The sequence below is a fragment of the Squalius cephalus genome (genome assembly GCF_949319135.1).
Source record: "Squalius cephalus genome assembly, chromosome: 12".
Lineage (NCBI taxonomy): Eukaryota > Metazoa > Chordata > Actinopteri > Cypriniformes > Leuciscidae > Squalius > Squalius cephalus.
Genome location: NC_137133.1, coordinates 2741804 through 2759981, shown reverse-complemented (window position 1 = coordinate 2759981; position 18178 = coordinate 2741804). Strand labels below are relative to the sequence as shown.

The window sequence follows — 18178 nt, the reverse complement described above, 5'->3', positions numbered from 1 at the left end:
TAGTCATTTTTGACTAATATAAGCTCAGATTAATATAAGGCTTAAAATCAGCCAGTTTCAAAAATAAATACACACCTGTCCTAACTGAAAGAAAACAAGTTGACAAAAAGATTGAATCCTATATTTGGTGATAATATAGAGTAATGAGAGATTTATAAGCACTTTTTGGCAGGCTGGTCATTCTTGACCGGGAACAGGCCGGTCAAAGCTGGATTAAAACTTACTTACTCAGTAAGTTTTAATCCAATGTGATAATGTTAACTAGCATTTTCAGGGAAAAGAAAATCCACTCCGGATCAAAATGACCCGAACACAACATGAGTGTTAATGAAGTTAATGCAACTAGCCTCAGAAAACTTATCTGAAATATTCTTTTTTAGGTTAGTGTGTGTGTGTGATGGGTAGTTTTAGGGGTCGGGTTAGTGTGTGTGTGTGATGGGTAGTTTTAGGGGTCGGGTTAGTGTGTGTGTGTGATGGGTAGTTTTAGGGGTCGGGTTAGTGTGTGTGTGTGATGGGTAGTTTTAGGGGTCGGGTTAGTGTGTGTGTGATGGGTAGTTTTAGGGGTCGGGTTAGTGCGTGTGTGTGTGTGTGTGTGATGGGTAGTTTTAGGGGTCTGGTTAGTGTGTGTGTGATGGGTAGTTTTAGGGGTCGGGTTAGTGTGTGTGTGATGGGTAGTTTTAGGGGTCGGGTTAGTGTGTGTGTGTGTGTGTGATGGGTAGTTTTAGGGGTCTGGTTAGTGTGTGTGTGATGGGTAGTTTTAGGGGTCGGGTTAGTGTGTGTGTGTGATGGGTAGTTTTAGGGGTCGGGTTAGTGTGTGTGTGATGGGTAGTTTTAGGGGTCGGGTTAGTGTGTGTGTGTGTGATGGGTAGTTTTAGGGGTCGGGTTAGTGTGTGTGTGATGGGTAGTTTTAGGGGTCGGGTTAGTGTGTGTGTGTGTGATGGGTAGTTTTAGGGGTCGGGTTAGTGTGTGTGTGTGTGATGGGTAGTTTTAGGGGTCGGGTTAGTGTGTGTGTGTGTGATGGGTAGTTTTAGGGGTCGGGTTAGTGTGTGTGTGTGTGTGATGGGTAGTTTTAGGGGTCGGGTTAGTGTGTGTGTGATGGTTAGGTTTAGCGGTAGGGTTAGTGTAGGGGGAGAGAATGTATAGTTTGTACAGTATAAAAACCATTACATCTATAGAGAGTATACATTACTCTATTGTGATGTATAAAAATCATGATGTCTATGGAAAGTCCACATAAAACATGGAAACCCAATAAGTATGTGTGTGTGTGTTTTGATAAAAGTTCAGAAAAGTATACATCATTTTATGGTGTTGTCTTGGCCAGTAACAAGCTGAATGTATTATTTTGGAATTTTTTGGCAGTTAAACAAACGGCTCATTTCACAATGCCCCAATGTGCTTTTCTGTTGTTTGGGCATTAAGCTTTTCAAATAAAATTTTTGTCTAACAATCTCCTAAAAAGTTGAGAATGTTTATCCCTTTTCCTTTTGGGGAAAGCATGATTCAGCTGTATTTATGAGCCATGTATCAGGTCTATCTATGAGTAATGTTTCAGGTTGTGAACAGGCCATTGTTTAGGGTTTGCCATTGTCTGGGACTGTATATAACATGAGAAGTCCTCCTATATAACATGAAAGGTCCTCGTCCTGGGAACCCGTCAAAAACACGGATATCTGAGGATCTGTCTACACTTGCTCATGTCAGCTCTCTGAATGAATTATTACCATAGTGCATCTGTGGCCCTCTCAGTGGTCATCAATACATGTAATAAATCTCTCTACTGACTTTGAAGTTTTTGACTTGAAGCACTGGAGTTTAGACTGTAGCTAAAGCACTTATTTAATCAGGTTTGTATCATGTGGAATCAGTTACTGCTGTTGATGCCGAATTTAAGGAATTAATGTTAATGTTGCATTAAATGTTGCATCTTTTACCGCATAAACATTATATAGAACATTAATCGACTCGTTATCCCCCAGGTGCTGTGCTTTGGTGTGAAATGCATTGCATGTTATTTAGTTAATTTTAAGGAATAAGTTCCTTAATCTGTATTTATTTTTATTTTTATTTTATTTGCACACAATTCTATCAGTTAAACCATATATGTTAAGTTGAAGCTGTTTAACTGTTGTCATTTGCTGACCTTGGGGTGTTACCCTGTGTGAATCAAGGGAAAGTGTCAAGAAAACTCATGCACACGGGAAACGAAGCATGTGCCCGTGAGTCAAACACAACAGGATCAAATGACATTTCTCAAGTCTTTGCCAAAACCAGGTGTAATCAGTGTCAGCGTGAAACGAGTCTGTCAAAGCTTGTGCTGCCATTCTGCAGATCCTTCTGAAGATATTAATTCAGAAACACATATGTTTTTTTATTATTATTATTTAGCTGCAAAATGTATGTCCAACTTTATCTGCATAGTGCATACATGCAGTACTCATGTGTGGCGATTATATTCTGTGTTGCAAATTATAGTAGTTAACATGAATTAACAATATTTCTATAGTATTTATCTTAATGTTAATTTCAACATTAACTAATTTTTAAAATCAAAAGTTGCATTTGTTAGCATTAGTTAATGCACATGAAGAAAGAATGAACAACTGCATTTTTATAGATTTTATAGATTAATAAATGTTGTACAAATAAATTACTCCGTTAGTTCATGTTAATTAATACATTAATACCTAATGTTAACAAATTAGACCTTTTGTACAAGCATTACTGACATGTCTGTTGATATAGGGCTGACAGCCCCACACACCTTCCTCTTCTTCTGTTTCACATTGCCTGTGGTCACATCCGCTCTTACTCTGGAAAAATATTTCTGCTTTTGTGACAGTTGTGCCGTTTCCTGTTTCCCTACAGGCTTTCTCCAGAGGACATGAGGGTTAGATCCCTCCAGGAGCTGGACATCTATGGTTCCTCTCTCCTCTCATCCCACGGCAGAGGGACTCGTTCCTGTTCCTGATCCCCAAACCTCCCCCATCCCCGAGTCTTTCCCTAATTCATGACCCAGCAGGATGCATCATCTGTGCGAGCTCTCTCTGAGCGTCTCCTCATAGCCTCGCACAAGGGCCAAGCTGAGCATGTGGTTCAGCTCATCAACAAAGGGGCCAAGGTAGCCATTACCAAGGTCAGTGTTATGCTTTAGTAATCTTAGTTATATAGTGAGGTTCAGAAGTCATTTTATCGTCATTATAAACATCTGTGTACATAGTATGAGCATAATGCACTTCTATACAGGTCTTGGTGTTAATCTACATAAGAATATTGCATCTGAAGACCTTGGTCCTGTCGTAAATGGCACACTTGTGGTCAATGGCGGCCTCATACACGTGCCTGTGAAGTCCATTCGTCCATCGCTTGTCCTACGTAGGGTCGTGGGAATGCTGGAGCCTATCCCAGCGTCGTGAGCCGAAGGAAGGGATACACCCTAGACAGATGCGCACCTGTGAAGTCCCATTCGTGATATTAGGCATCAGAAGGTCGCTCGTGAGCAAAGAAACTGCTCTTGTTCCTTGCAATGGCTCAGGCGTTGCAGTCTCAGATGAAAGTCTCAATGGCTTTTAATAGTTTATGGTGTCGAAGTTGCAATTCTTCCGGGTTGAGTGAAAGATGTTGTAACTTCGGTGATGTTAGTCTGACTCTGGCTGTTGAGAGAGTCTTCTCTCCTGACGGGGAGGTTGCACATGGCTTGATGTGTTGAGGCCTGTCGGCGCCGCTGTGCTGGCCTCAGGACCAAGCGAGGTCCTACACAGAAGAGAGGGAGCTCTTTAACGTCCACAGAGATCACGCCTCTCGAGTTTGGCTTGACCAATGAGAAAGGTACGATTGTCAAGCGAAAATATTTCCTTTGGTTTGGAAGCTGACTCATTTGCATGATTGGAGTAAGCTGGCAGTTTTTGTCCCTTTAACTCTGATTAATATAACAAGCATACAATGCATGCTATAATAAGGTGATATACACCAATGTGTAGGGCATCACACACGGATTAATTTGATAGGAAGCATGATACCGATAAGGTTACATTATCTAGTGGCTCAATCAAAACATGCCTAAAACAAAATACAATACAAGAGACAATATACAAAACAGCAATATGGGAATATGCATGTTCATTCATAGTTTGTCTATGAATTAATGAAGAAAAGTCTGTTTTACGGGCTTCATGTGTCTTTCCTATGGCCTGTGCTTTTGCATGTGGCCAACCTCCACATTCTTTTGAGCAATAAAACAGTCTTATCAGATGATTTCTCGTTGCTTGCCAAGGCAAGCAGAGGCCTGGTCCTCCATCTCAGTGCAAATTGCCATTCGGGGGTCGTCCCATACAACTCTTACACACAGTTTGTTCGTTGGGTAAAGGGTTTAAAAGATTATTTGTTAAATATAACAAATATTTGTTTGTCTGATTTGTCTCAGTCAGTACAAACAATAGACTCATAATCACATCACAGAAATTAGCATTTTTACCTGGATAAGGGCAATGTTTACATTATTTCATCAATGCCAGATTCTTACACTTAACACATTTAGTAATAAGACACTTTGTGTGACAAATTCCTGGAAAAGTGCATACAGATTCTTAAGTTCTGTGATGGCACTGAAATAAATCATATGTCCTTATATATAAACATATGATGCAGTTTTTGTGTCAGTCAGTGGAGCAGTTTAGCAGGTTTTGCAGTTAATAAACAGCCCTAGAGAGAAAAAGTGACATGTGCCAGTTTTCAATAGCCTGGCAAGCCAGACACACATCAAGCACGGCTCAATCCGAAGGGTGGGATAAACGATTGTCTTTCAGATTCCCTCTGCATTTAATAGGATAGCGCTACAACCAACCAGAGCGGTTTCCCACCAGCGGAGCTAGTTGATAGGTTAAACTTTTGCCGTATCCGGTCGGCAAAACTCCGAACTCATCTTCCTTTTTTAATAATGACTTCATTGCCGTTCTTTGTTCTTTTCTCAAAGAAAAGCTTATCTCCAAGTCTTCCAGAGTCGCGGCCAAAGCCGATTGGAAAGACCGCTGTTCGCCAGCAGCTCTTCTTTGTTTTCAAGTAGCAGGGAACCATTGCAACTCTGCTGTCATTATGTTAAGCCTGCCCGCCGACTCTACACGATGTGATTGGCCTGACTAGAGTTTGGTTTGGGTTTTTCCTGCTCGAAAGCCAACGGAGAGTTGCTAGACGACACTGGCTGCAAAATAAAATTTGCTGCCGCTAGGGTGCGTCTAGATTTCTAGGCTAAGTTTTCAAGGCTCTTGACCAACATATGAGAGCACTGTGGCACTAGTGATTGGATGGTTGGATGGTGGTGGTTTGCTATTGGTGGATCTCATGTGAGTGACAGGTTGACATCATTAGAGAAGAGATATTGCAAGTGGGAGGGGAAGATATTTCAGTTAAGGACTGTTTCCTACACTCAGAGAGCGTTTGAACAGAACAGATTTCACACAGGAGGAAATCTGAGAGCCTGATCCTTAATTCACTGGCTTTAAGGAAAGGAACACAAGAGTTACTTCTGACATAGTGATAATGCAACACATGTTGACTTGTGGACGTCTCATTGCCATTAATGCAGCATAAAGTATTGTTATTTCTGTGACTGCAGGTTAAACTGTGGACTCTGTAATCTCTGTCGACAGCTGCTCTTTAAACGCACACGAGCGCTCAAACTGTTTCTCAACCACTCTTGTTGTATCAACTAAACATTACATGCATTTGCAGTTTTGTTTTTGTGTCTGTGTAACTGGAAAATGGGAGCTTGTTAATCCTGAGATTGAGAAAACTCTCATTATAATCTGTCAGTGTATTTTCGGGCAGGTGAACATGAACAACCCCTGTTGTTCAGTCTGTTCCCTGTCTGAGCACATTCCTCAGGTCTCTTCCCCCAAATCATTACATAACTCAAACTACTGCTGCACGAGGCTGTATATCTCAGCATATAAAGGTAGTTTTGAGCAGTCGAGTCCATAAGCAGTTTTATTACACGGCTCTGTGGAATACTTGATTCTGATTGGTCGATCGCGCCATCCAGCGGTGTGTTATTCCCAGATAACAACCTCTGAAAACAGAAACACAGGCTCATCCGGGTCACTGAAGTCAGCAGCGCTTTACACTTGCTAGAAACAGTTTTCTTCATGGAAGTTTTGCTTTTGGTGAGCTAATAAAATATTAAAACTCAGGTAAATTAATATTTTGTGTACAGTTATTTGATTGTCATCCAGTATCGTGGACTCTCTCTCTCGTTTCATACAAGTGCAGCTGCTGCCATTTTGTGACTATTGTTTTGTACACTGTTGGATTATAGGATAACAAACAGGTACGATTTTAAAACAGTTTAATCTCAAATCAATATCTCTTATCCTCATAATTATTTCTGTGGTGAAATGCTGTGTAATAAGTGGTATGACTGTATACCGTATCCCTAAAATGTCCGTCTAGTTTGAACTTGCCGCTGCAACTGCTCTCTCCGCGGAAGCTTTGCTTTTAAAGAGCTAATAAAATATTTCAATATTTCATGTCTAATTATTTACTTATGTGTCAAGTAGCCGTGTAATAAGTGGGATAATGTACATCCAGCTGGTTGTTATCTCAGAATAAACCCCTTCAGGCTGATGGAAGACCTGATCCTGATCACCCTGTCTGGGTTTATTCTGAGATAACAACTGGCTGGATGTACATTATCCCTTACTGACGCTCACCCAGGTACAGGTATGACACAGAAGACCTGCTGTCTTTTAATCACTGCTTGTTGTTTGTTCCTACCCTCATACTTCCTGGATGATCTGGACACACTCCTCTGTCTCTTCCAGGCGCTTCGCTCATCCTGTGAGGTGATTTTAACATTCAACTAGACTAGGGTTCCCAAACGGGGTTTGTGAGTTGATGAAAAGCTAATAAATAATTAAATCAAATGTAATATTAAAGGGCACCTATTATGCAAAATTCACTTTTACATGGTGTTTGAACATAAATGTGTGTTGGCAGTGTGTGTACACAACCACCCTATAATGATAAAAATCCACCCAGTGCTTTTTTTATATTCCCCATAAAACAAGCCGTTCTCAGATTCAGGCAATCTGACATCACTTTGCACAGGCCCCTCCCACGACTGTTGATTGACACTGCAGTTTTAGCGTAGACCCGCCCTGAGTGAGCTGGACACAGGCCCCTCCCACGACTGTTGATTGACACTGCAGTTTTAGCATAGACCCACCCTGAGTGAGCTAAACACAGGCCCCGTCCACGACTGTTGATTGCCACTGCAGTTTTAGCGTAGACCCACCCTGAGTGAGCTAAACACAGGCCCCGTCCACGACTGTTGATTGACACTGCAGTTTTAGCGTAGACCCGCCCTGAGTGAGCTGGACACAGTCTGCCATTGTTTCGACGCTGGAGCAGCTGTAGACCAGAATGCCTTAAAAACGACTGAGTTGTTTTGTTGTTGGATGTAAGAGGATGTAGCAGTCTTCATTTACTCCCGTTGTTACTCGAGGATGGATCAGTACAACTGTTCGTGATCAAGCTTACAGTCTCTGGAGCAACAGGCCTAATGTTACTGATCACGGCAGAAATGAAAGTGAGAGCGCGCACTTTATCACAGTTCATCGAGTCGTTTTACGGATATAAGGTTTACCAGTTTATTAAGCACCCACTGAAAAGGTGTGTATATATTTGTTTACTGTTAGTTGTAACGAGTGTTTTGTGTACTTCACTGTGTATGTTCCATGATAATGAAAGGGAGAGAGAGAGAGTTTATGGATAAGACTTTAATGCACACTTCTAATACTGTGTTTATTCAGCTCTTACAGTGATTTTCTGGAGTAAAACTAACGCTTCATCTTTTGTGTGATGTACAATAAACTTCACTGAACTCATCAGTATATTTTGGTCATCATTCGGACGGGGTCTGCGTCTGCTAGAGCAGGCTTGTATTAATAGTGGATAAAAGCAGATGACAAATACCTTATAACCGTATAAATTAAACTATACCTGTTCCATCACCATACAGCATATATTCTCTGGCTCTGTGGGCATTATTGTCCGACTCCGGGTCGAAATGAACACCGCCACTGAGAGTTTCTGTTTTGATATTATCAGATGAGATTGTCCTGACTGAGCACGAGCTCGTAAGGCTCCGCCTCCTGGGCCGGCAGCAGCAGCTCATTTGCATTTAAAGGGATACACACTAAAACGGCGCATTTCCCAAAAAGTGACAATTTAAACATGCTGTAAAAGATCTGTTGGGTATTTTGAGCTAAAACTTCACATACACACTCTGGGGACACACTCAGAGACTTATTTTACATCTTGTGAAAAGGGGCATAATAGGTGCCCTTTAAAATAACAAATGGGTATGCACAATTAAACGAAATAAAACAGAAATAGTGACATCAAATCAAAGGTTGTGATTTAAAGCAGTCTGTTGCTCTGCGCGTTTCAGAGTGAAGTGTGACACTGTGTTCATTTACAGTGTTTTCAGATCAGCTCGGGTCACAGTAAACGCTGTGATTTTAACACGCATTTGGGAGCTTAATGTGCACTAGGTTCACTTACAGTCACATTCACACAATTTCCCACACTTTTGTGGACAGACGTTTGGTCAAGTGACCATTAACCAACATCAGATAACTGTGAATATCTCATTAAATTGTTGAAAATATTGCCTTTAAAAAAAGCGTACTTAAAAAATCAAATCTCAGGGGGCGGGGTGGGGGGTACTTCAAGTAAATATTTGACATTTGAAGGGATTCGGCTGACAGTAAAGTTTGGGAACCCACTATTTCCCCAGCACGTTTCAGTCCTCTTACATCAGTCTCCCCTTCATGTGTCTGATGCCACTTCTTCATCTCATGCTGTTGTTCACAAGGCCTTTGGAGCCGCTCACAACCCTACTGAACCTCTTCACTGGTGTTTTACATCAGTTTCCATCCTTTTTTCTTTATTTTTTTTTTGCATGTCTGCAAACATTGCTGCATCTGACTTGAATTCCAGCCTGTAATCAACACTTAATGTCCTCTGCTATAAAGAGAGATGTCCATGTAACCAGCCTACGGGAGCCTGTTCTATAGGAAATATCTATAAGGATATACCAGATATTTCAGAAAAATGCTCTGATCAAACTTAGGCATTTAAACTTTATGCATTATAAAAACATTTTTTTGCACAATAGCGATTCAATGAACATGATGATTGACTGGATAGAAATAAAGAGTTAAAATTACTCATCCTCAAACTAGTTCACAAACACATAGCAATGTTAACTTTATATATATATAATTTTTTTTATTTTTTTTTTTATATATATATATATATATACAGTGGTGGCCAAAATGATTAGAACGGTAAAATTTTTTAAATGTTTTAAAAGAAGTCTCTTCTGCTCACCAAGGCTTCATTTATTTGATCCAAAATACAGCAAAAACAGTATTATTGTGAAATATTTTTACAATTTAAAATAACTTCTATTTGAATATATTTTAAAATATCAAAGATCAAATCTGAATGTTCAGCATCATTACTCCAGTCTTCAGTGTCACATGATCCTTCAGAAATCACTCTAATATGATGATTTGATGCTCAAGAAACATTTGATTATTAATAATGTTGAAAGCAGTTGTGTACAATTTCTTTTCAGGATTCTTTGATGAATATAAAGTTCAAAAGAACAGCGTTTATCTGAAATAGAAAGCTTTTGTAACATAATAAATGTCTATACTGTCACTTTTGATCAATTTAATGCATCCTTGCTGAATAAAATTATTAATTTCTTTAATTTCTTCCCCCAAAAAAAAAAAAAAAAAAAACGGTTGTGATAATGTTACAAAAGCTTTCTATTTCAGATAAATGCCGTTTTAATAAAAGGGGGCAAATAATTGTTCCCAACATTTTTTGAGAAAAACATTTATTTCATAATGTAATTTTCCTCCCATTTTCACTTCATTTACTTCAATGAAAGCTTAGATTTTTGCTAGTTTTTAAAATAAAATATCAAAATGATAAACAATGCAGATTTATTTTTTACAGCCATCTTTGATCATATTTACAAAGGAGGCAAATAATTCTGACCAGCACTGTATATATATTTTTAAGTTTAAATATAAAATAATAATATAAAAATAATTTTTACTATAATTATTACTTTTGAAATATTGATATTATCAAATAGTTTTCTATAATTTGATCAAAATACAGATCAAACAATACATTTTTAGAATAACAAAGCACAGAACATAACAGAATTAATTAGATTTAATGCTAATAATTACTGTGCTGTTATTTTCCCACAAAAATGACATCACTTCCTGGCGAATTGATGTCATTAAGGAAGTTTTTTTTTAAAAGAAACATGATAGAAAAAGATGAAACTTTGGTTTGAAACATTTTACATAAAGGAACAAACACCTGCAATATTCTTAATAGATTTTCATATATGAAGTTAGTGCGTCACACGACAACAATGAACATCCACTCAAACCAAAGTAGTGAAATGTATATATTTATAAATGGTGAGTTTAGTATTATCCATTGTATTTAGACACTAATCGGGATTTGAAAATGAACAACATAATAAGAATGACCTCTTTAATACGTGACGTTTGTTTGAAAAGGACAGGGACGAGTAAGGACAGTATCACAGAAGGCCTTCGTGCCGTAACTGAGGTCAGACACTTTACAACCTTTATCTCACACAGTTACAGGACAGATAAGAAGATCAGTAAACCCCTAAGAACTCGCCGGCAGCCTGTGCTAACATACAATAATAAAACATATTATCTGATTATCTACTTTCTATACAATTATAAAAAACCAGCTTAGCCATGCGGATTTCTGAGAGAGGACATTTGCATCAGTGTTTGTTTGCATATGATGTCTAAAAGTCCATTAACTCTATACACACAGCAGCCAGAACACACTGTGTGTGTGTTACATAAGTCACTTTCTCTTCGTGACAGTCTCCTGACCGCAGTCCTCTGGGAGATTAATCAGTGCAGAAACGGTAGAAAAGAGGACTGATGCTGTCATGTGCTCCTGCTGCTGGATAATGTGAATTCGTGCATCACACTTTTATTTACTCACTCACTGTGAGACTGGAATTGTGCAGGTTTGTTTTGCATCACGGTTAGTCCCACACACATTCACTGGCTTGCCCTCCATTCAGATGGACTGATAGCTGTTAAAGTCTCTGATTGTGTGTGTGTGTGTGTGTGTTTTCTTGCAGAATGGCAGAACACCTCTGCATCTGGCTGCCTATAAAGGCCACATTGCTGTCGTGAGGATTCTGCTGGCGGCCGGATGTGACCTGGATATTCAAGATGATGTGAGTAGAAAACGTTTGCAGCATTTCTCTTCTGAACTCTCGAACTCTCTCTTCTCTCTCCGCTATGGCACCCAGACTATGCCAACCAGTATTAGGTTCGCTGAGAATGTGGACAGTTTTAGGGGACAAGTGAAGACTCATTTGTTCAGGTTAGCTTTTGGGTAATCTCTGTCCTTTTATATATTGATAATTTTATCAATAAAGTTTTATTTTATTTCTTTAGTCTGTTCTTTATTATGTTTTATTGTATTATGTTATTGTAAAGCGCTTTGTGACCTAGTCTGTGAAAGGCGCTGTATAAATAAATTTTACTTACTTACTTGTAAAAACGAACACATCATTGATGACCAGTGGCGCCGCTGGGCTTTCTGGACATTTTCATTGGGCAAAGTCACCGTTGAAGTCTAAACTTTCTATACAATAAAAAAAGACTTAACTATGGCTATGTTCCAGGGATATTATAGTTAACAAAAATGTAAAAGATGTTTTATTTTAATAAAAAATGTTTTATATATATATATATATACACACACACACACTCACCTAAAGGATTATTAGGAACACCATACTAATACTGTGTTTGACCCCCTTTCGCCTTCAGAACTGCCTTAATTCTACGTGGCATTGATTCAACAAGGTGCTGAAAGCATTCTTTAGAAATGTTGGCCCATATTGATAGGATAGCATCTTGCAGTTGATGGAGATTTGTGGGATGCACATCCAGGGCACGAAGCTCCCGTTCCACCACATCCCAAAGATGCTCTATTGGGTTGAGATCTGGTGACTGTGGGGGCCATTTTAGTACAGTGAACTCATTGTCATGTTCAAGAAACCAATTTGAAATGATTCGAGCTTTGTGACATGGTGCATTATCCTGCTGGAAGTAGCCATCAGAGGATGGGTACATGGTGGTCATAAAGGGATGGACATGGTCAGAAACAATGCTCAGGTAGGCCGTGGCATTTAAACGATGCCCAATTGGCACTAAGGGGCCTAAAGTGTGCCAAGAAAACATCCCCCACACCATTACACCACCACCACCAGCCTGCACAGTGGTAACAAGGCATGATGGATCCATGTTCTCATTCTGTTTATGCCAAATTCTGACTCTACCATCTGAATGTCTCAACAGAAATCGAGACTCATCAGACCAGGCAACATTTTTCCAGTCTTCAACTGTCCAATTTTAGTGAGCTTGTGCAAATTGTAGCCTCTTTTCCTATTTGTAGTGGAGATGAGTGGTACCCGGTGGGGTCTTCTGCTGTTGTAGCCCATCCGCCTCAAGGTTGTGCGTGTTGTGGCTTCACAAATGCTTTGCTGCATACCTCGGTTGTAACGAGTGGTTATTTCAGTCAAAGTTGCTCTTCTATCAGCTTGAATCAGTCGGCCCATTCTCCTCTGACCTCTAGCATCAACAAGGCATTTTCGCCCACAGGACTGCCGCATACTGGATGTTTTTCCCTTTTCACACCATTCTTTGTAAACCCTAGAAATGGTTGTGCGTGAAAATCCCAGTAACTGAGCAGATTGTGAAATACTCAGACCGGCCCGTCTGGCACCAACAACCATGCCACGCTCAAAATTGCTTAAATCACCTTTCTTTCCCATTCTGACATTCAGTTTGGAGTTCAGGAGATTGTCTTGACCAGGACCACACCCCTAAATGCATTGAAGCAACTGCCATGTGATTGGTTGATTAGATAATTGCATTAATGAGAAATTGAACAGGTGTTCCTAATAATCCTTTAGGTGAGTGTGTGTATATATATATATATATATATATTATGCTTGAAATAAAATATTAACTTGTTTTATTTCAGCAATATTTCACATTTTCAACTTTATGTTCTGAGATAAAAATGATTAAAATAATAAATAGACAAATAAAAATGACAAAAACACAATAAAACTACTAAAAGTTTAAAATTGAAATTCAAAATTAAAAATATAAAAATGAATTCAAAATATTAATAAAAGCTATAATAGTATCTCACTGATAAATAACACTGCTATGTTCACACTGATTACCTTACTGATCTGGCTGTTCACATTCACACGTGTGACCTGATCCCGGTCCTGAACTGCTCCCGGTCCTGACCTGATCCCGGTGCTAAACTGACCCCGGTCCTGAACTGCTCCCGGTCCTAAACTGATCCCGGTCCTGACCTGATCCCGGTCCTGACCTGATCCCGGTCCTGAACTGCTCCCGGTCCTGACCTGCTCCCGGTCCTGACCTGATCCCGGTGCTAAACTGATCCCGGTCCTAAACTGATCCCGGTCCTAAACTGCCTGACCTGATCCCGGTCCTGACCTGATCCCGGTCCTGACCTGATCCCGGTCCTGAACTGCTCCCGGTCCTAAACTGATCCCGGTCCTGACCTGATCCCGGTCCTGACCTGATCCCGGTCCTGAACTGCTCCCGGTCCTGACCTGCTCCCGGTCCTGACCTGATCCCGGTGCTAAACTGATCCCGGTCCTAAACTGATCCCGGTCCTAAACTGCCTGACCTGATCCCGGTCCTGACCTGATCCCGGTCCTGACCTGATCCCGGTCCTGAACTGGTCCCGGTCCTGAACTGATCCCGGTCCTGAACTGATCCCGGTCCTGACCTGATCCCGGTCCTGACCTGATCCCGGTCCTGACCTGATCCCGGTCCTAAACTGATCCCGGTCCTGAACTGATCCCGATCCAGGTCCTGAACTGATCCAGGTCCTGAACTGATCCAGGTCCTGAACTGGTCCAGGTCCTGAAGTGGTCCTGACCTGATCCCGGTCCTGACCTGATCCCGGTCCTGAACTGATCCCGGTCCTGAACTGATCCCGGTCCTGAACTGATCCCGATCCAGGTCCTGAACTGGTCCCGGTCCTGAACTGATCCCGATCCAGGTCCTGAACTGGTCCTGACCTGATCCCGGTCCTGACCTGATCCCGGTCCTGAACTGATCCCGGTCCTGAACTGATCCCGGTCCTGACCTGATCCCGGTCCTGAACTGGTCCCGGTCCTGAACTGATCCCGGTCCTGACCTGATCCCGGTCCTAAACTGATCCCGGTCCTAAACTGATCCCGGTCCTGAACTGATCCCGGTCCTGAACTGATCCCGGTCCTGAACTGATCCCGGTCCTGACCTGATCCCGGTCCTAAACTGATCCCGGTCCTAAACTGATCCCGGTCCTAAACTGCCCCGCTTACACAGAAGAACACACTGTCATCGGAAATCAGTATTTAAGTTTTCATTTATACGGTGATATGCCACGGACGCCTGCGAATTTGTGCGCTGGCGATAAGGATGAGAATGAAAAAAAGAACAAAACTATCAAATAATATTAATCTGACTCCTCAACTTTTGCTTGTATAGATCATCTTTCACCATAATTCATTTCCTGACAGGAATGAGTAAAGTGTTCAGTGGATTGTACTGTTGTTCAGCCAACGAAACCTCTTTCTGAAGGAAAAAAAAATCAGTAGACAAAGACTCCATAAAATAATTAGTGAGTTGTGAACATGACATGCTCTAGTATTTGTATCCATTGTGTGCCATTGTAAAGACTGTAAGTCTATCCCTCACAGCCTTGCTTTCATCCGTGTTAAACTCAGCATGCTGAGGTCTGATCCGTAGGGAAGCTTGTTTCCGCCACAGAATAAAACATTTTAAAAGATAATTGCGACTTTTTTTCTCGCAATTGTGACTTTATATCACGTAATTCTGACTTTATATCTCGCAATTCTGACTTTATAACATGCAATTGGGAGATATAAAGTCAGAATTGCGTGTTATAAAGTCAGAATTGTGCGATATAAACTATTCTGAGGTAAAAAAAAAAAAAAAAGACTTTATAACACATAAGATCAGAGTCCATGTACTGTGTGCTGTTCACGCTGTTAAGAAGAAAACTGATTTGGGCCACTTTTGTCTGAATGACTACATTAAAAATAAAAACCCACTAAACTAGTAATCGGGTTTTTGAAACATCATATAGTGCAACTGAAGAGTCGTAAATGTCTATGTACATTTAAAAGAATAATTTATACGCCAGTTTCCCTCCAAACCCCCGTGACTTTCTTCTGTGCTGCACAAAAGCAGATGTTTAGAGGAAAAGCATAAAAGCACCATAACTCATGCATTATACTGAGGTCTGAAGACAGATGAGGAACAGCACAGCACGTTTATAGTTTCAGGATATTTCATTCATATTTTGGACAGATGATGTTCCACAATACAAACTGACATTTGTTTTCATGGACCTTATCTGTGTTTTGGCAACCATGCCATTTGTTTTGTTTTTTTTTTGTAGTTTGTTTTGCTTTCTGCTCCAGAGAAAGAATCCTGATTTCACAGAAGATCCTCTACAGAAAACTGAAAACAGAGAAATGTTGATCTTAAACTGTGTTTGCTGCACTTCTATTGAATCTATAGCACCACAGCAAACAAAATTTATATAGCATACACATATATATGAAGAGTTCAGATGCAAAAGCCTCTAAGTGCCATCTGAAATTTTCTTCTAGAATGATCATTTTTATCAAGCTCGTATTTTTAGGTTCAGTAATTTCACTTAAATGACAATTAATAGGTAATTTTCATTGCCATTAAAGTGAAATAACTGAACATAAACATACAAGCTTGATAAAAATTGTTGACTGATGTTGGACGTGTCGCTCTCCCTCAGGGTGACCAGACAGCCGTGCACAGAGCCGCTGTGGTGGGGAACACTGACGTCATCTCGGCGCTCGTCCAGGAGGGATGTGCACTAGATAGACAAGACAAGGTACACACATCTCATTCTCATATGCTGGAAAAACACTTACTATAGCAGGAGTTGCATTGCTGTTTCCATTACTTTCACTTCACATATGTCAATATGTAAAGAATAATGTACAGTAATCTGGTCAAATAACTGGAATATTGATTTGAGTGTAAATACTTTAATTATGTGAGAAGGAGAACAGGAGTGACATGAGAGATATGAAGCTATCACAGTTATGTAGGAAATCAGCCTGGGACAACTGACAAAATGCCCCACATCTTGTGCTTGAACCTACACAACAATTTTTTTTCTTCAAATTCCTTAAAATTGTGGAAGTGACATCATTTGGTGCCTTTCTATATATATCTATATATATATATATATATATATCTATATATCTATATATATATATATATATATATATATATATATATATATATATATATATATATATATATATATATATATATATATATATATATATGTGAAGAGTTCAGATGCAAAAGCCTCTAAGTGCTATCTGAAATTTTCTTCTAAAATGATCATTTTTATAAAGCTTGTATATTTAAGTCAAGTAATTTCACTTAAATGACAATTAATAGGTCATTTGCATTGCCATTTAAGTGAAATTACTGAACTTAAATATACAATCTTGATAAAAATGATCATTCTAGAAGAAAATTTCAGATGGCACATAGAGGCTTTTGCATCCGAACTCTTCATATATATATGAAGGCACTAGCAGGGTGTACCTAATAAAGTGGCCAGTGAGTGTGTATATATGTATTATTGTATATAATATATACAGTATATATACATTACCGTAATACATATATATACACACTCACTGGCCACTTTATTAGGTACACCCTGCTAGTGCTGGGTTGAACCCTCTATTGCCTTCAGAACTGCCTTAATTCTTCATGGCACAGATTCAGCAAGGTGGCATTCCTCAGAGACTTTGCTCCACATTGAATCTCCTCAGAATCAGAATCAGCTTTTATTGTCAAGTACAACATGTACAAGGAAATAGTAAGAAAACAAGGAACACAAATAATATTAATAAGAATAGACAACTATGAGTTGCTTCCAAATGATTGGCTGAGAAGATATTTGCATTAACGAGCAGTTGAACAAGTATGCCTGTGGCTGGTGTGTGTGTGTTTAAAATGGCGAATGTGAAGTATCTGTGTTTCCTCAGGATGGGAACACTGCTCTTCACGAGGCCGCGTGGCACGGCTTCAGTCAGTCGGTCAAACTGCTGGTGAAGGCCGGAGCCAACGTTCACGCCAAGAACAAGGTAACGTCTGCTGCCACAGCAAGAACAGCCAACACTCAGTTATGTCCATATAGTACAGTACTCAACATTTGAAGTGGTTTAAAGGGTTAGTTCACCCAAAAATGAAAATTCTGTCAGTAATTACTCACTCTCATGTTGTTCCAACCCCGTAAGACCTTCGTTCATCTTCGGTGTATAATTATTTTCTATATATAAATACACACACATGCATGTATATATTTAAGAAATATTTGCATGTATATACTGTGTATATATATTTATATTATATATAATTTATATTATATATAAATATTTTATATATAATTAACACATTTTTCTTAAATATATATGCATGTGTGTGTATTTATATATAGAAAATAATTATACTCCATACACACACATATATTATGTAAACACAAACTTTTATTTTGGATGCGATTAATCGCGATTAATCGTTTGACAGCCCTAAAATTAAGATATTTTTGATTAAATCTGAGAGTTGTCTCACTCCTCCATAGGCTTCTAAGGGATTGAAACTTGCTGGCCCAGAAAAGTTATTAAAGAGATTGTTAATATAGTCCAAGTGACTCCAGTGGCTCGATCTTAAGTTTATTAAGCGCCGAGAATACTTTTTGTGCGCTAAAAAAAAAAAAAAAAAAAAAAGACTTTATTCCACTATTCAAGTAATTACTGACAGAATTTTCATTATTAGGTGTACTAACCCTTTAAAGTAGTTCATCAAAGCTATCCTAAGACAAGAACGGGGAATGGTTCAAAATTCATGTGTAACCGTATAATCATGTATTCAAATGTATATGATTACGGTAATCA

At 39.5% G+C, this 18178-nt stretch overlaps 2 protein-coding genes across 5 annotated transcripts in view; both read left to right on the top strand.

The window, feature by feature from the left end:
* The window catches only part of LOC307168033 (snake venom 5'-nucleotidase-like), a 475297-nt gene that overhangs the window by 334993 nt on the left and 122126 nt on the right, over nucleotides 1-18178 (top strand). The gene's annotated exons all lie outside the window — the stretch shown is intronic.
* ankrd6b (ankyrin repeat domain 6b) overlaps nucleotides 1-18178 on the top strand; it is a 45332-nt gene that overhangs the window by 5945 nt on the left and 21209 nt on the right. For 2 of the 3 annotated variants that reach the window (XM_079887541.1, XM_079887540.1), the window contains exons 2-5: nucleotides 2869-3136; nucleotides 11225-11323; nucleotides 15991-16089; nucleotides 17270-17368. In XM_079887541.1, the coding sequence (XP_079743667.1) occupies nucleotides 3011-3136; nucleotides 11225-11323; nucleotides 15991-16089; nucleotides 17270-17368 (423 nt within the window). In that variant the 5' untranslated portion in view covers nucleotides 2869-3010. Of the gene's footprint in view, nucleotides 1-2868; nucleotides 3137-6815; nucleotides 6837-11224; nucleotides 11324-15990; nucleotides 16090-17269; nucleotides 17369-18178 lie in introns of all 3 variants that reach the window. The other variant, XM_079887539.1, reaches the window with a different exon arrangement.